The sequence below is a fragment of the Polyodon spathula genome, chromosome 11 (genome assembly GCF_017654505.1).
Source record: "Polyodon spathula isolate WHYD16114869_AA chromosome 11, ASM1765450v1, whole genome shotgun sequence".
Taxonomy (NCBI): Eukaryota; Metazoa; Chordata; class Actinopteri; order Acipenseriformes; family Polyodontidae; genus Polyodon; species Polyodon spathula.
Window position 1 is genome coordinate 24,134,790 of NC_054544.1, and position 23,422 is coordinate 24,158,211.

A 23,422-nucleotide genomic window follows, 5' to 3' on the forward strand; every position below is an offset into this window, starting at 1 on the left:
AAAAGTCAATCTTTTGCATCAATGTAATCCCACATGTGTGGAGAATGTGGTTACATAGTATGATTCTTGTGCAAGTTTTAACCTGTGATACCCTTTGTTCAAGACAAATTTGGGGACAGTTGCACCATTTAAAAGAAGAACAGTGTCACCTACAGTAGGAGAAATATGTCTTCCACGCTGTATTGCTGCGTTAGGCAGTCTCATATCCACACAAATTTGTACTTTTCCTGGTTCCTTCGGTTTAGGAAGGCCCACAATCGGGGTCACACATCGAGTTGGTTCAGATAATCTTTCAATTATATTCTGTTCCTCCAGACTGCGCAATTCATCTTCAGTTTGCTTTCTCAAGTGAAATGAAATCCGTCTGTGTGCTTGTGCAATGGTTCATACTGACCCCTCCAACTATAAGTGAAATTGACAGTCTTTTAATTTGCCTACTCCTTCAAAAAGAGAAGGCGATTCCTTTCTGAGATTTTCAATATCAAATTGTGAATTGTTACTGTTGACTGCTTGCACTTAATTAGACCAAGGATTTTTGCTGTTGCATAGCTCAGAAGACATTGTTTGCCACCCTTTATTACAAAGAATGTTGCTGTGCATATTTCCTGCTTTGATTCCACCAGAGTCAAAATTTCCAATTACCGTTAATGGCGATTCTGAACCATATGGGTAAATATTTGTCCTGACCTCGCTCAGTTTTGTTTTTTACTGTAGTTTGTCAGTTTTGCACACGGTTTTGTCCATGACATTCACTGAAGCTCCTGAATCTATGGTGAATTTGACTTTGGTATTCAGCGTGATAATTTCAGTGGCTGGGGTCTGTGTTTCAGATTTATCAGTCTCATCTGTGGCTGTGAACTCTTATTCTTCTCAGGGTGGAGAGAGTTCTACATATCTTACTCTGGATTGCTCTCTTGTTCTTTCTGCCACATTTTTTCGACAGGATGGTCCTTTTGTGGGACAGTCACCCTTGTGAGGGTATTTATTGCCACACCTGTAGCATTTATTAGATCGTCTGTCATGGTTTTTATGTTGTACACTATACACATTAGTTTGCTCTGACCCCTGTTCAACTTTAGCTTGATGCTTTGTTATCTCTAATGTCCTTGCTATGTCTAAATGTTTTTTCAATGTAGGTTCTTCACTTAAGGCTTTCCTGCTGACACATGCAGAACTGCATGTCACTATTATTTGTGTTTTAACTTCTCCATCAGGATCCATAAATTCACAGGTACAGTATGTGCTAAATCTCTGATAAGCATGAACTGATTCATTTGGCAGGTGTTTGGCAGTTTTGAATTTGTATCTTTCATATTCAATATTTTGCTTAGAATTAACACTAGAACTGCCACGGCAGTCATTTTGATGGTTTTCACTTTTAACATTTAAATTACTCTGTGTGTGTGAAAGATACACGGTTGTCCGTCTTCAACTTTTCCTAAATACATGTATTAAATATCCTGAGTCCGTTTGAAAGGCAGGATCGCAGACATCAATTCTTTCATTTTGTACAAGGAATGCACTGGGGAAAATATCAGTACTAGAGATTTCATCTTGAAGCTAGCCACAGCTCTTCAGCAGAAACATTTCGATCAGAAGGCTACAGCAGCTCAACCTGGATTCTGTGCTGTACCAAATGACACAGAGAATAGAAAACACATGCTACTTTCATTTTAAATTAAAAACGACTTTAGTTTTCTACAGTTTTGTATGTACATATACCTGTTTACACCTATTTACACACTAGTTTCTTTTGAAATGTTTTCATTTTTTGAAGTAGTGCTTTACATTTGGTAAAATAAACCATTTTATGTTTAGTTGTTCATTTAAACACAGTGTTTTGATATGATGTGGTTGAATAAAACTTTTGAGTTGTATATGATAATTTGTCTTTCATTTTAATATGGACGTTGTTTAATGGCTGCTGGCGGCAGTTTTAGATATGAGTATAACTGCGTGGTTCTAGTGTTAAAGTAATCACAGAGAGCAGCCTATGTTTTAGTTGCGTTGCCTGGAAAGGTCTCATAAATATCATGTACTTCAAGGCTAGCATAGTGAAGTAGTAGTGCTTTTTGTCTCTTAGGCTCAGTTATGTCCATGGCTATCATAAAGTTCTCAAGTCTATCAATACATTTTCTCCAGTTATAAGCAAGATTGTTCTTGTCTGACACATCAGACTTTGGGAAGGTATGCAGTAAGTCCACCATTTTCTAAATGTTTTTAATAATCAAAACGTGTTTCAGCCATTTTAATGTAGCTCACATGTCTAGGCTGATAACCCAATTTCTCTGCCTATTTCTCCCTTTATATCCGTTCCTCTACCTACTGATTTCCTGTACATCATCTATCAATGCCCAATGCATTCAACTTCTTAAAGGGCTAGGTAAATGATTGAACATTGCAGTAGCCACAGCCAACTATAAAAACATTGAAATTTGTAAAGCTGAAACCAATGCAATATGCATTTTTGTTAACCCCTATAGGGCATTATCTGACTGTAAACTGGATTGTTACAGATTACTATTGAAACACAGTGTTTAGCTAATGGATGTCACACGCTAAAGCCCTTGAATATCAAAAGCAGAAGGCTTACGTTGAGTTCAAGTCATTTTTATACTGCATTGTACGATTCCGGTAACAGCTGGAATTTTAACATAAGTTCAACAACAATCTATTCGGCTAAACGTTCCCTAACACACACACACACACACACACACACACACACACACACACACACACACACACACACACAAAAAAGTGTTGTTAAAATGTGTATGCGCACAGCAGTAAGCATAAAAAAAAAATCCCTTCTCATGTGATGTATCCCGTTCTCATCCTACTACAGTGGTTGTAAATACACGTTCATAATTTATTTTCACTTACCGTAAAGCTGTGTACACATTTAAGACTGATAATTTTCTTGTCAACAACGTATTTCCAAAGGGTGATAAAAGTCGACATTAAAATGTATGAACTTATTTTTGTGGCATACTCAATCAGATACCAAAGCTATTTTTATAGTATATGAATCTCTTCAACTGTCAACTAAGAGGGATTATTAATTTCCTTACTGTATTTTAAACTGCAGTAACAGTCTGTTTATAATCACTTACAGAGTAACATTCCTTAAAACTGCCTATATACAGTAGTTTTGTGAATACTTACATTGAGGAACAAAATTATGCACATATATTAGGTCTGGGATGTTTCTCAGTGCATTCAGTAAATGTAGCATGTGACATCTCTATGGAGGGTTTTCCTTGTAAAAACAATTCCACAACACAAACACATTAATTATTCTGTATTGTTTCTAAGTAATTTTTTCTACTGGCATTGCATTTTGAAAATGAATGACCAGAAATAAAACTACTTACATTATCATTCCTCAATAAAAAACATCTTCCAACACAATTTCACTCTACATTAACTCAACTCGCCATTAAATAATTAGAATTGAAAATGACATAAAAAACACATGATTTCAAAACAGAAAATGTAACCTTAGTCAGCACCTTTCCAAAGTCCTTTTCTCATTTTCAAAACAAACTGATTTATTATACACTTTCTCCATTCTGCACAAGACTGTGGTATTGTATTAATTTAAAATTATGTTAGGCTGGTGAAACCACCGAGATGGAACAAATCATTATTTAGAGTGGACGGTTGTGGAGGAGGAGCTTAGCAATAGGCAGGCGCCCCAGTGTTAATCAATTAGAAACATAATGACAAAATACAGTGCACTTAATGGCAAATACTAGGGTGGGTTGTACTACTGTTATTTACCCTGTGTTTCTATACAGTAGAACCAGGAGAAGGGTTATTCCGGATGTTAGTTAAACGGCGAGTAGACAAACTGTAAAAGGGTCATGGGAATCAGTTGCAAAGGAGTGAGAGTGCTACTCCAATTGAACATCTCATGTTAGTTCTTTAGACTGAGGCTTTATCTTAACTACTAGCACACTCTCGATATATGTTTATGCTAACACATATTCTAAACTATGTACTATTTTTAAAACCATGACCCTGACATGGTCAAGTGGTTGGTCGACTAACACAAGGTTGTTGGGAAAGCACCGCCCCGGGGACCGTCCCTTCCAGGCTCATCAGCCTTCAGAGTGTATCAGTGTCTCTTTTTAACGGCATAACTGCTGCAGGATTGCATTAGAAAGGAGACAGTCAGAAAAGCTACAGTTTAAAGCGCTGTTACACACCTTTAATCGAGAAACAAAAAACAGGAACAAAGAAAGACAGTGGCCAAAATAAAAGGTTTATTTGTCTTCACTGACCAGTACAGTAATTGTACAGTTAACCAACTAAAACACCTCCACCAAACATAGGCTTTATCTCTGCTTTTATACATGTGGCCACTCCCCAATTAACATCAATTACCTGACTGGGGAATGGCCCCACATTTGATTGCTGGCAGGAACAGATTTATCCCCATCCCTGCCAACCTTACTTTCCCATGGACACACTATTTAAGCTGCAGGGCACATCTCAGGAGGAGTGTCTGGCTTCCTTTTACATGTTTCAAAACTATTTACAAAAGAAAACTGAAAGAAAACAAACAAAATACAAAAAACACACTAGGTCAGGGGTGTCCAATCCTGGTCCTGGAGGGCCAGTGTCACTCCTGGGTTTGGTTTCAACTGTACCTTTCTTCTAATAAGCACTTAATTGGTCCAATTAAGTAATTTAGGGTACAGTTGGAACCAAAACTAGACGGGACACCGGCCCTCCAGGACCAGAATTGGACACCCCTGCACCAGGTACATGTGCAGGCCCTTAGCCCTGCCACACAAAAGTTTTGTCTACTGTCTTTATGCAAATTTTATAGAAATATTTTAGGGAGGTTTGTGACACAACCACATACTAGCATTTTATGTCTTCAAATCAGGATTGAGATGCACTCTATTTCAAATCTTTCATAGTTGGGCCATTGCTTCTCACCGCTCATTCACAGCGCTGGTTAAACAGTGAGGTAGATGCCACTACAGCTTCTTCTCCCAGCTCTTTATACAGTAGCACTACAATCCTGACAGCATGCCGTGTTGTTCCATCATGGACCTCAAGAAAAACTGACAATTGTTTACATGTACACCTACCCCTTGTTATATCACCCCTCGCTATACTGCGGATTCAGATATATCACGGTCCTGGAGTTGGCTCCCCGTTTTTACAGTCTAACTGTGCCTGCCTTAGCTGCACTATCCATAGACAATTTCACTTAGAATTACTGTTGGTTTTATTTCGTACTGTACATCACAAACTAAAATATACAGAACAACTGAAAACAAACCATTAATATCGTACTGTTATCATATAATCACACATTGCACAATAACACAAAGCAAATTAAAATCTACTTGCTGAAGCAGGGCAGTGGCGTCAGCTCCCTAGCAACAAGCCTCCTTTGTTGGGAATGGATATTTTCAATGCAGCAGGTTAGGGCATTTGAGAAAGGAGAGGAAGATTCATGAAATTAATTGGAGACTTAAGTTGATGAGAAGCAATTACCCTCTGCAGTACGAATTAAAACAGCGTGCTGCTTTTTATACAAAAAATAAGAGAAAGCAGGTTGTGTAGAGGTTTTATATTGGACCCTTAAGTCCATGATAAAATGAGTGAGTGGTTGTACAGTATTTGTTATAAGCCATTTGTTTGTATTCTATGGGTCTCTCGCTATATCGCGGCCCTCGATATATATTATAGGATAGGATTTGTATTGGACCCCGACACCCGCGATATATATCGAGTGGGTGGTGTATTTAATGAATCTTAAAAAGTGGTTTTGGGAAGAGATACTCATACTGGGAGTTAAATATTAAACAGTGCACAGTCCTTCATAATCTAATCTTTAGTATATGGCACTTAAAATCCCCAGTCACTGCTCCAACATAATTCATGCAGCATGGAATTCCTCAAAGAACTGTGTGGCATGTGCGCATCACTGTCAATATGAGTGCATGTATTTTCACATAGGTAGTTGTGTCATTGCACTAACACTTGATTTATTATCTTTGACTTGCATCTGTCTATTATCTGTATGCTAAACCTGTGCCTTTTAGAATTAGATACAGTTAATAAAGTAATACGAGTCATGTGAGTTTGCCTACATAAATACGTCAGTTTTATTTTGATTAGTTGGTTGTTTTTTAAACTCTTCAAAAGCCTTCTTAAGAATGCCAAATTATTTTAATGCTTGTCTTCCTATAAAATTTGCAATGTCCTGTTATTTTTTTACAATGAATTACAACAGCTCTGGAGAACTGAAGTTCAGTTGACATTCTTTGATCCCATGACAAGGCCAAGTGCCTATTTACACCCAGGAGCTCTACAGAAGATGATAAGCTACTGGGCGTTGGAGGTGACTCAGTCTCTGACGACTTATCAACATGCACCACAGCCATTTGGACAAAAAATTGAACTCTCCTGACTGTATGACTCAACCTGCACACTAAGTAATCATGCCTTTACCAGGTCAGCCTCTATGGACCCCTTCAAATAGTATTTTAAATTGACAGGAGATTAGTTTCTTGTCAGCAAGCATTACATTATAGTGAAAATTGTGGTGTCAGGAAAGAGAGGTTATTGTTTATTAAAATACAGTTGTTATTTACTTCATGCTAATATTCCACACAAAAATTACATAGTAAAGTAGTTGTGGCACCAGCCATCAGCCATTAATTATTTTCTAGAGCCCCATCAAATCTTAGTTCTAATAACCTTTCCTGTTGGTTGCTCTCCTGGACAGAGTAGTGTGCAGCTATTGCTGATATTGGAGGCGAGCTGTTGATCTTAACCATTCTTCCAGTGTTAATGCCAAGCATCGCAGCACCTGGTTGTGATGCTAAGTGAAGGGACCCTGGCTCAGAGCCACCTTCATCCTGTAAGAATGTGCTTCAGGGTAGCCGGTGATGAACACAAAACACATGCAGGGTTCTTTCCTACCAAAACGCTCAGGTTCTGCGGTGATTGAATTATATCATATGTGTACTTGATTAGGAAGCTTTGTTCCATTGTCCACAGGTCTTGCCAGCTAGATGCTTTTATACTGCAGTAACTGCCAACTTCCTCCTTTCAGCTGGAGCTCTTTTGTGTCAACTCAGGGGAGCCAGTTTACAAACCAAAAGAACCACTAGAATGCCAGTTAAACAAAAGGCTGTTCTATAAGTCTTTAGTCTTAAAATTATTGACTCAGCACTCCAGGGGACACTGTAAGAATTACTGAGTTTTGGAACATGGTCACATTAGCAAAATTCCTGGCACTGTCAATCTTTAATTAGAATCTTATGATTAATGTAAGGCCAACGTTTTCTGATCTCAAACTGTGACCATTCTCTTTCTTTTGATCAATAACAGTGCATAAATTATCTAAATGCAAGCTAATCCAATCATTAAATGTGAATCCACAAAGTGATTAAAATGTTTAAAACTCTCATGTCAGGTTAGATGGAATCCCTGGACTGTAAAGTTTGCAGAGCTCTGCAGAGCTTTTTGAGATGTTACAGTAATAAAATAATGACTTGGATCGCATTACTGACGAGTTTGGTGATCAGGAGAGGATTTATCAGTATGGACGTCTATAAAGAGGTATGTGAAAAATACAGCGAACAAGGGGTAGGGCTTGTCTGGAGATTCAGTACTGAGTGTCCTTTTGCGATTCAGTGCCTTTTAAACCTGTTTTATTCTGAAAAAAAAAAAAATTAAACAGCTTGTGTAAAATAAACAGCACATGTGAAAATAAATTGGCCCAGACGTGCCTTACAAGCGCTGAATAAATGGACTGCTAAGGGGTAAGAGTTAATTTAAGCATCAACTTAAGAATCTCTTTTCCATGTGGAAATCAAAATAGGAAATCAAACTAGTCTTTCTGTACCATGCCATAGGCATTAGGAATCAGATTCCCTGTGTGCCAGTACTAATGGTACATGAATCGGAGTATCTGTCTCCGATAACCAGCATGTATTTTAAATGTTTGCAGAGTCAAGTCACACACATCTCCTGATTCCTGCACAACTGTACGATTTAATATATATTACAAAAGCATCAATAAGTGCTACACATTTATTTAAAAAATAAAACACAGGAAATTTATAAACTATGTATTTATTTTTTTCTCACAATTTATAGTACCAGAACCGCTGTTTTCTATATTTGATCTAATTTTATTTGTCTACTGTTCCCTGTTTGTATTTTTTATAATTCACATGTAATTGACAATTTTATTAAAAATGTAATGGAAAAAAAAGAAACAAACCATTGACCAGAGATGTTATGTTACCCATTTCTAAAATCCTTATTTTGTGCATATATACATTTGCCTGGGTATCTCATTCTTTGGTGGCGTACTGGGCACATGAAATTGGGGTGGGTAATATACACCATGGACTGCATAACTCGAAGTAGAAAGGTCAAAGTGACCTGGTGTCAGCCTAGATCACCTAATACTCCCAAAATGAATACAACGATTTACACAAAGACATAGTCAAATCAAACAGGTTAAAAGTCTCAAACATCTTCCATCCAACATAAGGATTTTAGGGACTAAGGAAGATTCATTTTATGAAAAAGTTGCATTTGGCATACAATAACAGCTGTTGTGTGGTCACATGACTAAAAATCTACAAATGCCGGTTCACCAATGAACAAGCAATGAACAAGTATATATATATATATATATATATATATATATATATATATATATATATATATATATTAATAGATATATAGAATTTGCCTGGGTATCTTAACACTAGAACCGCCACGGTTATACTCATACCTAAAACCACTGCCAGCAGTCATTATGATGGTTACTTTTTAAACAACATCAATATTAAATATGAAAGACAAACTATTGGATACAACTCAAATGTTTTATTCAAGCACATCATATCAAACATCTGTATTTAAATGAACAATTAAACATAATGGTGTATTTTCTAATTTACCACATAAAAAGCACTACTAAAAATGAAAAACTATAATAAAATAAACATTTCAAAAGAAACTTGTGTGTAAGCAGATATATGTACATACAAAACTATAAAAACAAAATGATCTTTTAATTTAAAACACAAGTAACCTATGTTTTCTCTTGAGTGTGTCACTTGCTGCAGCATTGAATTCAGGTTGAGCTGCTGCAGTCTGCTGCTTTGCAGTTTTCTGATCAAAATGTTTCTGCTGAAGCGCTGTGGCTAGCTTCAAGATGTAATCTCTCCTACTGATATTTTCCCTGGTGCATTCCTTATACAAAACGATGGAACTGATGGCTGCCAGGTCCAGTAGAGATAACAACAGGCTTGTATATAGAAATATGTAGGTTACTGTATATTCAAAATGTATTGTATGGTTTTAAATGTATTGAAAAAGGCAGTCAAAATGACTGCTCTGGTGGTTCTAGATGGGTAGGATTATAATGTTCTTATTTTCGTGATCCTGCCTTTCAAACGCCATCAGGGTATTAAACATCTATTTGGGAAAAGTCATAAATGGACAACCGCATAACTTTCAGACACACAGAGTAATTTAAATCTGAAAACCTCAAACCGTCAAAATGAATGCTGTGGTGGTTCTAGTGTTAAATATGATAATTTTTGATATATGATCATTTTTGTGTAAAACGGCTGACTCCCAAAATCACAAAAGTCTTGTAGCACAGGGCATCAAAAGGGCCTCAACAGACAAGGGGGTTAAAGGAATCTCATTTTAGTGACTATAGATCCATAATCTCATCAGTGGTCAGATGTACAATTAACAATATCTGAGCTTTAATTACTGTAAATGTAAACAGCTGGAATACTCGCAATTGTATTGGCTAAAAAACTGGTCCATAATCCTGGAAGTTAAATCCTTTTGAAGTTTTGCCAATAACCGATCCTGATCACTGGTCATTTCTGATGTGGGGGTATTATTTATTAAGCAATTTGCATGAACCTGTCCTTTGCCAATTCAAACTATATCCCTACCTCAAGAAAGTTGACTTCAGCAGCTTGGCATGTGCACTTCTTGAAAAACACCTCACTTAAAATGGTAAACATGTGACATCAGGGATATGAGACTAAGACTGCTTTTGTTGGTATTCAGCACTAACAGATTGATTGTCCTGAGAAGTTAGCATTGTACAGCGAATGGCTCATTAAAATGATGTGCAATTTCAAAGCAGGACCATTCCTGATTGTTTCAACATAATAAATTAGGCATTTCTATCAAACTGTTACAAAAGTTTTATGTTACACAATATGGAGCATTCCAAACCTCTCTAGTTGTAGTCTTACAGTGGTATTGGTGGAGCCTTGAGATACATGGGAATCATTTAAGCCCTTGATGTGATCAACAACACAGCATATGATAAGCATCATTGATTAAAGAGCTGTAGAAAGAATTGCCAGTGTGTTCCATATCTCAACAAATATAAAGTTTGACTGCAATAGTCTGGTAAGACTGTGAAAAGAGATTACTAAAACATCAAAAATACAAAACTATAGCAGCCTTTAGTTATATTAAATAAAATGTATATACTGTAATTGGCTATGTGTAAGCTCAGCAATGTTGCCTTAAATATGAAATAAAATAAATTGTAATTACTTTATCTAACATTTAGGGGTAGATGTAAAATATAATTGCAGTGTCTTGAGAGTTGATTTGAAGCGAGCGACAGTAGGAGCTACATGCACTAAAGCTGGGAGAGAGTTCCACAGAGTTGGGGCCATGAAGCTAAAAGAGTGCTTTCCAAGTGTGGTGCACTTTTGCTTGGGTATAACAAGCAAGCCAGAGTCAGACGACCTCAGCTTGCATGCAGGGACACAGTGGGTCAACAGGTTGAAGAGATACTCTGAACCTGTGTGATGAAGGGCCTTGTAGGCAAACAGGAGAATTTTGAAAGTAATCCTGAACTTTACAGGTAGCCAGTGCAGTTGGGCAAGACAGGGGGTAATGTAATCATGTTTTTTTTTTATATCTAGCAGCAGCATTTTAAACCAGCTGCAATCGTTTTATGGCGCATGACAGAAGACCACCATAGAGAGAGTTGCAGTAGTCGAGTGGCATGACAAAGTATCTCTGCATCTAGGAGGGAAATGTAGGGACTGAAGATGTTTCGGAGGTGGTAGAAGAAAGATTTGCCTACAAAGATTTGGACATGAAAGGAGAGGTTACTATCCAGAAGTACACCATGGCTTCATACAGTGGGGGCAGGCAGCAACAGACAGATTTCAAGGCAGCAATATTGAGATTCTTGAATTGAGTTTTAGATCCTACTAGAAGTTCAGATTTGTTAGTGTTGAGCTGAAGAAAATTGGCAGACATCCAGGCCTCGATGTCTTGGATGCAAGCTGAGAGTCAGATCATGGCAGAGGGACAGCCAGGGTCTAGTTTTAGGTAGTTGGGTGTCACCTGCATAGGAGTGAAACATGAGGCTATGTTGGCAGATGAGGTGACCCAGGGGAAGCATGTAGATGTTGAAGAAAAAAGGTAAAAGAACAGACCCATGAGGAACACCGGAAGATTAATAACTATGCGTGACTGTCAGCTAGTTAAACAATCAGTAGCTGATCAGTCATGCATCCTCTCAAGGTTTTTAAAATATATACACAAAACAGCTTTCATATCGGCTTTCACCATCATATACGTATAAATCATAATATAGATACATAATAAACAAAGGGGTGGGACACTCCTCCACAGGGTATTAATCATTAAAGAATATGTGGTCATTACTATTAAATATTTTTTAAAATGTTGTATGTCGTAAGGGACACTGAATCGGGCATGGTTTCAGGCATGAGGTAAAAAGCATAAAAAGTCTGTGAATCTGTTAGAGATGTAAACTTTTATTTACCTTAATAGATATCTGGAGAGGTACATCTAACAAACAAATGCAAATCAGAACCTGTGGCAGACCCAGCTACAGTACTATCATTACATAACTAGTGTTGTACAGGACATGAAAACAGTGTTGTAGTGGACAGCTTTGTTTAACTGCTCTTTAAACAAGGCTACCTAAATTCTAACAGGCATACTTTCATCCTACTGTCAAAGTAAAGCAGATTATGTCTCTTAGGATATGTAGGCAATAATAAATCAAGGCTGTAATAGTAAAGTACCATACAAAAGCACAAATGTTACATTTGAAACATCATCCATATTTTCAGTAGCTTGCTCAGGCTCATGTTCATTAACCAATTGCAGTAATACCTCCAATATGAACACTTAACACAAAAGTCTCAGTGTTTTGAATCTTCAGAATTAGCTCATCTCTTTTGATGGACAAGGGATATGTTTAGTACTTTAAGTATGAAATTCCACAAAACAGAATTGACCCCTGAAACCAACAACAATAGCAGGTTGGATTTTTTTTATTATATCACCATCCAGATAGAAAATCTTGTCCACATTGCATGGCCGTTTGAAATATTTGCCAGATTTGTGCATCACAGATACTTCAGTCTCATCACTTGTGATACATGTTACTTCTCCTGGGTACCCAACACCCTCACAACACACCACTCCCCAACAGAGAAGCCACTGGTGCTTCCTGAACTATTGGTAGTATTTGTGTCAGGAGCGTGGTCTGTAGCTGCTGTGTTGTCAAATGAAGGTGCATGAACCCCTCAGTGGAAGTACTGGCTATCCCAGTAGCAGTGTCATTGTTGGCAGTGTGAGCATAATCAGTGGGATCAATGATAATGGCTGGAGTGGCTTCCAAGGCATTATGCCACAACTGTGTCTTTCCAGTTTCAAAATCATAGCAAACTACATGCATCTTTTGTATTCCTTGAGATAGGCTGTACATCTGCTCAGGGGTTCATACACTCTATGCAGGAGCTGATTTCCTCTTCACAAATATGAAACACAGTGGTTTTGTGTAACAATTTCTTAGCTGCACAAGCAAAATCTGCAGAAGATTGCACAACATGAGCATCATTGTTTTTGCTCATCACTGTTGAACAACAAAACTTTTAGCCCAACTCCATCTGCTATGACTTTTCCATGACTTGTGGCGAAGTACTTCCAGGTGAAGTTTTTTTTGATGCAGTACTTTTGTCCAAGATCTTGCAGAACTTTGAACCGTCTGTCCCTATAACCTTTTCAGTAAATTTTATTTAATTTTTCAGTTTTGTACTTTTCTTGAGAACCCCATTAGGTAATTTGCAGTATCACATGTTATTTTTTTTTTTAAATGAAGCTACCATTCAAAAAGCTGTGGGAAAATTTACGATTTTTTTTTTTTTTTTAACTTTCACTTTAATTAACTGAATAGTTTAATACAAAAAAAAAAAAATGTTTCAATGTGAAAATCATTCTTAATCCTAATAATATAGGTTACTGACTTTGGAAAAAATGCTTGAAAAAATTAAGGCACGTTTATTTTTTGTTACTCATGTCTGCTTTACCACAGAATCACCCATTAGGGGTGGGAATTTCGAATAATAAGATTTTTGAATATACCAAAAAAAAATGTTTTGAAAACCTGAATATTCAACCTCTAATTACTTAACAGTGACAGGTCCTTAGAATGTATTAGCAGCAACCACACATAGAGACACATAGATAAATACATCAACCGTAACAGTGAAGAAACATCTAAGGCATTTAATGTATTGGAAGTAAAAAATTATTTAAACTAGAAGTAAAAAATAAGAATATACAGCAGAGGGGTTTTAACTATAAAAACCAGAACTTTATAAAACAGAACTTCAAAAACTTTCAACTGCATTTACACAACATACAACATGACTGCTTACTGACAAAGCACAACAAAAATGTTTGCTCAGTAACATCTATGCTATAATATATAACATAAAAACAAGATGTACTGTACCTGTACTGCTGATTACATAGTATAATAATTATTTTAAAAAAAGGCTGATTCCAGATTCAAGCCGGTATCAACAGGAAACCAATAACAGCAGAACTTAACATTGCCTGGGTAGTTTGCAGTCAAAATTCGAAATAAAGTTAACTTCTAACAAAGCAAAACAAAAAACCCACGCATCACATTGCTGACGACTGCGCACAGTAAAAGATGCAATGATGCTTTATTTTTTGCCACATTCTGTGTTTTCCTCCAAAGTAGCAGATGGGTGCTTGCATTTTAGACGATTGAGCATTTAACTTGTTGACTTACAATACAAAATACTTGTGCTGCAGAGATTACACTGCATGCTGGTCTCATTTAACTATTCTCAGAATACTTCCATGAGTTGCATTTTGTTTTATGATGACATTTTCATTGCTCATGTACTCTCTTAGCCAATAGCAGAGCTAGGTAATGAAGGGTGCCCGTTTCCCTGTCAATTATCAGTCAGGTGACAATTGTAGTTGCTCATCACTTTTAACTTCCTCTTCTCTCAAAAATACCTTGCCGAGTTTACGCATTTTTCTATTTGTTTTAGAAATGAACGAGTATTCAAAACTTGATCAAAGTATTTGAGGAGTTATTTTATTTAGACTACTTGATTACTCAAATTTTCATATGCACCCCTACTCCTCATGGTATTTCATTGTGTAAATGCAACTCTATATCACCAAATCTATTAAGTGCATAACATGCGATTTGCAGGACAGTATATATTTTTCAGCTGCCTGGATTCTAAAATGAATATAGCATACTCAATTCCAGTCTCACTCACAAGGGAAGAAAATCAATACAATACAAAATAAATGAGACCTTGTCCTACCATCATCCTTGGCATTTTAACTGTCCAACATACCAATTTTAAAGTTGCCACTTGTATGTGGTGGCAAAAAATAACACAGCAATTATTTTGTGATCACTTCTGTGTACACAGTCAAGGTCATCTCAGTAAGACATTTATACTCCAGACTACAGTTTATTATACAGAACCAGATCATCTTTTTCATTCTGCTCTACATGCCTTGGGCAAACCTGGGCTCAGAATGAATCATTTAAGGACATTCCTATTCAAAGGTAACAAATATAAACTAAAAGTGAGAGGGATAAACCAATTTGCAGCAAGTTTGTCTGCACCAACATTTGCCAATGAATGCAGTAATGGATCATACAAATCTGAAAATGAAATACAGGCAATAGTCTAGAGTCCCAGCAATCAAGTCGTCTTAATAAAGGAACACTTCAGCAGTACAGTAATTAGTTCAAATCCAGCATCTTACTTTTTAACCCTCTGGTGGAATCAATTGATAGACATACAGTACTGCCATGAGATTAGCAAGATGGGGTAGCAGTAACATGCCTAATTTCTCGACAAAATTAATGCAGAGGAGTTTTAAAATACCGAAGGCTACTCAACCGATTGATTAGTGTTATGGTGTTACTAGGACCATATATTCAATTCCTAGGGGTTGATAAATATTACAGATGTATGGATTTAGCCTCCTTAAAAGGGACTATGTACTGCCACAAAAAGGACTTTTTAATTAAAACACAACCAGGTATGCTAATTGATCATTTTGCACTGGCAGGTGAATTTCCTTTTCCTTTATTCCCCATCTTTCTTATTTAAGTTTACAACCTTATTAATAATGTACTCATCTGTCTTTTTACCCATCTAGTGTACCCCAAAAATGTTGTGCCAGTATATGGAATTTTAATATGTTCTTATATGTCTATGAACTATCTACGTTATTGCAGCAATTAGACAATTCACACTGCACCCAGCACAGTACTAGCAGACTTTCCAATCTATATCACACCATCAGGGTATTATGTGGGGTATTAAAGAGCGTAAACAAGAAAACACTTGAGAACAGCAGCCATGTTCTACCACTGGTAGTTGATTATACTGAAACCGGTCCTTGTCAAGGCAAAAAGGAAGGATTTTTGGAAAAAGAAGGAGAAGAGTTATTCAAGCAAATGGGATTATCTATAGGCTGTTATTTGGAATTGAAATGTAGCTACCATAAGAACAGCTCGCACATGGACTTCATGTAGTTCAGTTTTAAATACATTTTAAATTGTTAGGCCTTAGCACAAACTGCATAAAAAAAGAGAGCATACTAAGACTGGAGATGGATCTGGAAGAGGACAGGGATAAACTTGCTGTCACTTGCAAATTAAATAAATCAGTGACATTAATCAACTGCACAAGATGGATGGGAAATAATTAAACAGCAAGAAGATGAATGAATAGAGGTGGATCAATCACCTCCTATGACACAAAAATGCATACAACAATGAGTCCACGTCATACGGAGCACTAGCCTTTTGCTGAAACTTACATTTTACCCAAGGACAAACCCCAGCCCAGTTAATTAAAAAAACACACATACAAATGAATTACAAGTTCCTCCATGCCTAATGCTGATGACAGCAGGATCGACAGTTTGTATCTTCTATTTATCAGGTCACTTTCCTGTTACAATACAATAAACTTAATTGCATGTTAATTACATTTTAAACAACATAACAATAATACCATATTGTTTGCTAGAAAGGAATTTGAAGGTAGTTTTAAACCTGCGAAGGTTCGTCAGGTTCATTCACCTACTGTGTTTTTTTTGTTATTTTTCTTGTTTGACAATGTGTGAATACTATAAATCACACATTAAATGTCACTCACTTGCAAAAATTGGATCTTTTGATTTATATAATGCATATTACATAAACAGGGAGCAGGATATAGTAACCAAAGCATGGGGGGAGGGGGTACCGATAGTGGTTATAGTGCTTCAGTAAAATATGCACTGAATACCTAGTGTATAAGACAATGTAAGAGAAGTGCTATGGTAGAATATGCTTGAAACATACAAAATAAAAGCTAAAATTAATAATTTTAATTTAGAAAACTGAGTTCTGTCCGCCCCTCCCCCTCCAGCAAGTGTTGTCTAGAGGCAAACCTCTAATTTCTTCATTTGCCAACTCGTCAAGATATGTATAAACAAAAAAACAAACTATATATATATATATATATATATATATATATATATATATATATATATATATATATATATATATATACACACATACACTACAAGGCAGAGCCTAATTTTCACTGGTAGTATTGCAACAGCATCTCACTGGTAAAGACACTCCAAAATGATAAGCTCCCAGATTGGCAGTCAAAGAAGTTTTATCACAGCTCCTGGACTAAAATGGCATAAAAGAGTAAAACCTTTGCAAATAAAAACAGTTAATCAATTTAAGGCTGTTTAAATTAGTTTGAAATTGCATCGGGTCAACATGACCCAAAACATAACAGATCTACCTAAATTCTGAACATAATAGGCAGATTAAAAAAACAAAATTGCATTAATTGAAAAAATAAAGCTATTTATAGATGTTGAATTGAACATTGCCATTGAAAGTGCATGTTTTTCTTTATTTGATTTGTCATACTTCTTGTACTTCTTAGTTTGTTCATTACATTTTAAAGTAAAATAGTACTGCCCGTTTTCATCATGACACAGCACAAATGAGTCTGCCTTTAGTCAACGCAGTTTTTTTTTAATTTATTTTTTTTAATCACCCTTTGTTTTTCACACAACTGACACGAGATATTCATAACATATTAGCGCTACTGCTTCACAGTGGCGAGAAAGACGATATTTGCATTATGGAATACCAGGCCACTTATCAAACTGACTTTGTGGTTTACGGCTGGACAACGTGAAGACCAGCTGGGCACGTGTCAATCAATAAAAAAATGAAGGACACAGCAGAAGAGATGATACCATCATAACCTGCCATTTATGTGAGGAGAACAGTATGGCAGGAATTGTCAAGATGCTTTTTGTAAATACTCTGCATCACAGATCACACAGCTGTGCAAGCAGGGCAGGCGATGCAACCACCCAAAGGAGGTGTATAGACATACAGTAGACCAGGGACAGTGGCAACAAAACAGCCATTTATCCACAAAAGGCTGCTTTAAGAGCTACCCAAATATATATTTTTTTAAATCTGAAAGTTTTAAGATATATTTTTTAAAACTATGCATTTTCAGAATGGGATAGGGAAACACTGTAGTTCTGGGATTAGGGGCAAAGTTATTAGAATGGGGTGTGTTGAATTGATTTGAATACTTTTGCTTCTTTTCACTACTTGAATTAGAGTCAATGATGTCTGACTCATTTAAAATCTCACCTACACTTTGATTTCCATAAAGGTCAACATTTCTATACATCTGGTTAGTTATTTTTATTGCAATAAAATGGCTGTTGTTTTTGTTTAGATTTTTTTCAGAATTCTAGTGGGAATAGGGATATCTGCCAGTGATTGGTCCCTTTTTGATATGCCCATGGTGATATGCTGTAATATCAACACCTCCATGTGATCTGTTTTGACCAATCAGGATAGAGTATTTAAAATACCCATTTTATAATAATAACAATAATAATATCTTTATATAGCACATTTCATAGTGGACCACCATCACAAAACACTTTACAGAGGTAGGCTGTGAACTGTGCATTATATGCAGAATCACTTACAATAGGACATTGACTTAACATCTCATCCACAGGACCACACTGCCTCGGAAGTATATATATATATATGTGTGTGTGTGTGTGTGTGTGTGTGTGTGTGTGTGTGTGTGTGTGTGTGTGTATATGAATCAGTGGTTGGAAATCATGGCCTGTGATTGGTAAAAAGATCATTATATTGGGAGCAAAAATAGATTGATCTATTGCCTGGCATCCTTACACCACCAGGCAATAGTCTCTGTTTGTCATGTGATTGGATCACATGACTGTCAGTCCCGCCCCTTTTCAAAGGAATGGCCTTCTTGTAATGAGCTTATTTAGCAGACTATTTATCCAGTTCAACTTACAGAGACTATGGTGTGTAAACCATGCATCAGCTGCAGAGTCACTTACAGCGTCTCACCCGAAAGACGGAGCACAAGGAGGTTAGTGACTTGCTCAGGGTCACACAGCGAGTCAGTGAGTGAGCTGGGATTTGAACCGGGGACCTCCTGGTTACAAGCCTGTTTCTTTATCCACTGGTTAATACTGATTTGTATTGTATTTTTAAATTCAAGCTCTCTTAGTCCTAATGAAAGTATAGTGCCATAATAACCTAATTATTGTATATCTGTTTGGCTTATTTAGAGTACCTTGCATATAAAACATCTGTTTCTATGTAAAAAAAATGTTTCGAGACTGGATAGATAGCTATAAGGAACATACATGGTGTATTTTTATTGCTGATACAAATACAGACTCTGGCCAAAACAATTTTTAAGACAGGTGTTGATTTTTAGCTAGGTGTGTTGAGTTAGAAATATGAATCAATACATTTGGAGTCAGCAAAGTTATAGTTATTGAATTTATAAATGCATTTTTTTATCTCATATAAAAATAGTAGTACTGTTTCCTATAACAGTATACTATAGAAAATTAAACTATAAAAGTGGTTTTATATAGGATAGACCTAAAACACCCCATTCAGCACACACACACACACACACACACACACACACACACACACACACACACACACACATAAGTATAATATATATATATATTAGTATATATAGATATATATATATTACGTTTTCCAGACTGTCCTGACAGGGCGTCTGTATACATCGAATATACGGATGCCTCATGGCATTGTGAGGCACGAGTCTAAGTCAAGTGCCTCCAACCCCCGAGAAGTCTGTATATTCAACATACACAGATGCCTGGAAGGGCCTTATTGCATTTATAATCCAGTTCAAGTTTAGGGCTAAAAAGTATATATATATATATTTTTATTATTATTATTAAATGTCCTTATGCCAGTAAAGTAGCCCCATTTATAACTTTGAACTACACATTAAATTAAGCTGAGTATATTAATTTTATTGGAACATGCAAAAGAAAGTACATCTGTATTTATGATATTGTGAACATTGCTATTGAAAAGATACACCAGGGGGCAGAGTTGAGACAGATACACTGTTTGAGCAGAACAGATGGGCGGAATAAAAACAAACACAACGACATCTCAGATTTCAATAATTTTTCAAGGTATGTGTCTGAGAGGTGTACATAGTGTGCCGAATGGTATTTTTGTGTTTTTCTAGTGTTTACAAAATGCTACGTCAGGTGACTGAGTATAAAGATTTAAATTCTGCGAGGCAGTGCAGTGATTTAGAATATGTGACAAGGCTCCAGCTGTCCGTATCCATCCACTATATGGACAGCTGAAACCTTGCTCGACCAATCAGATTGCTTGTTTCACGTTCTCTTGCCAGCCCTGGATTATATATATATATATATATATATATATATATATATATATATAGTATATATATATAGTATATATATATGTATGAATCCAATATATCCAACAGGTTTTGTGATATATGTCCCCATCACCTTGTAAGTGTCAAGTTGGCAATAAAAGGGAATGTCAAGTTACGCTTAGTATTACTTTTGCATGCACCTGCACATATATCAAGTGCTAACAAGTTCTACCAACAATGTCAGGTAAGGAAGAGACCAAGTACTGCATTATGCATAGGCGTAGACTGACCTCTAGTGATAGAAATGCCAGTAACTGGAACTGCACTTATGTGTCATTAATCAAGACATATTTCCAGTTTCCATTAATAGCCTAGAAATACTACTCTACGAAACATACTGCGTAATACTTTATTACAGTAATAATGTAGTGCCACGTAATGTATAAAGTAGACAGCATACCTACTGCCCTTTAATGAGTATGTATGGGCTTGTAACTTGTGGTTGAAAAGCATTTATCTGTGAGATAGGAACTGGTTTACTCAGCTTTTTCTCAAGGACAATTTACTATTAGAAGTTGTATTTATTTTTTGGAATAAAAGATTAAGTCAATCCATCCATGCTACTTAAAACGTTTCACTTTGAGGTAACTTTTCTGCACAGGAAATTTTAGCTTTTTAGCAATGCCCAAAGAACAAAAAATACACAAAACTATGCAATATATCTCAAAGGGATATTTTGGTAATTTTTTATATCTAATCTTTTTATTGCACATCATAGTTACTGTCAGTTAAGATAATCACTTAACCAATACTATCCTTTTTTCCTGCCATAATCAATCACATACCTCACTATATTCCTTGAATGTACTATTTCACTGATAGCACTCCACATTTAAAAACCAAACACAAAACATTAAAAAAGCATTACAATGCACAAACCTTTGCCTCACAACGTTATTATTTTCTCAATTGCAGTTTTCTTAGAGACAGAGTAGGTTATTAATCAGTTTAGTTCGAATGGCTGTCTATATGACACTCAAAATAAATATTGTAAACAGGGCTTTTAACACTAAACTGGGATACTGCGAATAGAAGACGTTACATTTAAACCATACATAGCTGCTGAAACATCTGACAGTCATAGCTACACTAACCGTAAGGTTGGTCGGGACAGTTATCAGGAGATTCTCCCAATATATTATTCAAGTTCATGTTTCATACAAAATTGCATCTAAAAATCGTGAATTCGTTTAAAAAAAAAAAAAATAAATAAAATGAACAAAAAGATCCAGTCAAATAAGAACAAACACAAACATGAAAACGCTTATTTTTTCATTCTCAAATGAAAACACTTTTTTATGCTAAAGAAATAAAACAGTTAGCAGTTTTTTCCCTTTTATATTAATATCGTGAATATATGCTTTTTAATGCGTTACATATATAGGGGAATAGAGTACTTTAGAAACATGTAAGTTACATGTTAACAAGATATTTAAGAGTAAAGGCACCTGCTTCGGGCTGGTATAATATGTTACATCTCACAGTACTTACAATTGTTAGCTGCCAGCGCAAGGCTGCAAAGACTGAACACCACCAAACTGAAGACATAGGGCAAAGACGAGGACCAAGATTCCATCTTCGCTGCCAGTGAGTATGTGTAACCAGGCAAACGTAATCCTCAATCTAGGAAAGAATCTCTCCACTGGGTTTGTTCTTTATCCTTTCAGTTACACTGACTCATTTACTTTACCCTGCCGTCAGGCAGCCGCTAATGAAATAGCAGAGCCACTCCCCCCACAGACCCTCTTAAAGACGTAGCTCCTCCCGAGCAGCACACCCCTGACTGACGAAGTGTTCTTGCCTGCTCAGATTGTGGTTCAGCACCAAAGCACTGAAAAGCTCCTCGCGGCGGACAGGGTGCAGCTCGCCTCTGAAAAAGCAAACACACCTTCTGGCTGCGCAAAGCTGAATGATTCAGGCTGCTCTCTAGTACTGGAATATATCAAGCCAAGAATATGCATCTAATATACCTGTATGTGATGTACAGCATGCACTGTTTATATGCACAGGCGCACACGTGAACTTATATCCCAGTATGTGTGGTTAGGATTATGCATTGAACTTTTGATAATTGTAACAAAGATACACAATAAATCTGTACAAAGATGGGGCATATGCACAATGTGGTTCTACTTAATAACTTAATATGAACACACAAGGTTTAATGATTAAAACAGCATCTATTTCATGACGTTTAGTATAAAATCACGTCAGCTCTGCATATTCGCATTTCCGACAGGGGAGCATTTACAAGACTGTTAAGGGTTCTTTTGGTTATCATTCCCATCCATCTGTTAGACGTTTTGAGACAACATTTGGATTAAACCTACGTGACATAATGGAATGAAAGGTGAACGCTGTACAGAATATCAGTAAACGTCTGCTTTTGTTTGTTGTGTTCCCAGTAGAGGATTGCATTAAGTGCTCTGAATGTAACCTGCGGACGAATGAAAATTTGTTTGATATGGTGCACGTTTTCTGAAGTGCAAAACTGCAGAACAATGCTCAAATAGCATTTAACAACGCCAGTTTTGGAAAGTTGAGCCTGTAAGCCTTAACTAAACTCTTAACTGAGCTAATAATTCGCTTAATTGGGCCTTTTAAATTATTTTCAGCTCTTAAATCGTTGGAGATTTCAACTTAACAATAACATATTATAAATAACTTGAAATCTGCAACTTTTTAGGAGCTGAGAACAATTAAAAAGGAATAATTAAGCTAATTGTTAGTTCAGTTAAGGGTTTAGTTAAGTAGATAACTCATTTGGAAAGAAAGCCAGAAGACACAGCGGTCCCGAGGACCGGAGTTTATAATCCACTGATCTAAAGCAATGCAGGTATCTACTGTATTTATGTCAATTATTCCCTATCTGGTCAGCTCTAGCTATAAGTCCATGTTAATAAAATAACATCATGCTATAATTGCACCACTGATAATGTTACAGAACTAGCGAGAAACAACTACATTAAACATAAAGGGGTTCCTAAGTATCGCTCTTTACCATAGCTGCCACCTTTAAGTGATATTGCATTAACTTCTCATTTTTTCTTAACATAGGGTTTCATTGTCCAGATTAATAACAGTAAATTGAAGAAATATCATAGGGTCACACAACACCTCTTGACAGATAGCATTTTTCAAAAACGGTTTGTAGGTTATTATTTCCATGGTATATTTCTCTGTTACTAATTGAATTTACTTTATTCTAT

At 36.3% G+C, this 23,422-nt stretch overlaps 1 protein-coding gene across 1 annotated transcript in view; it reads right to left on the reverse strand.

Moving 5' to 3' along the window:
• Positions 1-21,908, reverse strand: part of LOC121323640 (contactin-associated protein-like 5) — a 206,463-nt gene extending 184,555 nt beyond the window's left edge. The window contains exon 1 of the mRNA XM_041264814.1: positions 21,705-21,908. Within this exon, the coding sequence (XP_041120748.1) occupies positions 21,705-21,789 (85 nt within the window). The 5' untranslated portion in view covers positions 21,790-21,908. The remainder of the gene's footprint in view (positions 1-21,704) is intronic.
• Positions 21,909-23,422: the final 1,514 nt, after the last annotated feature.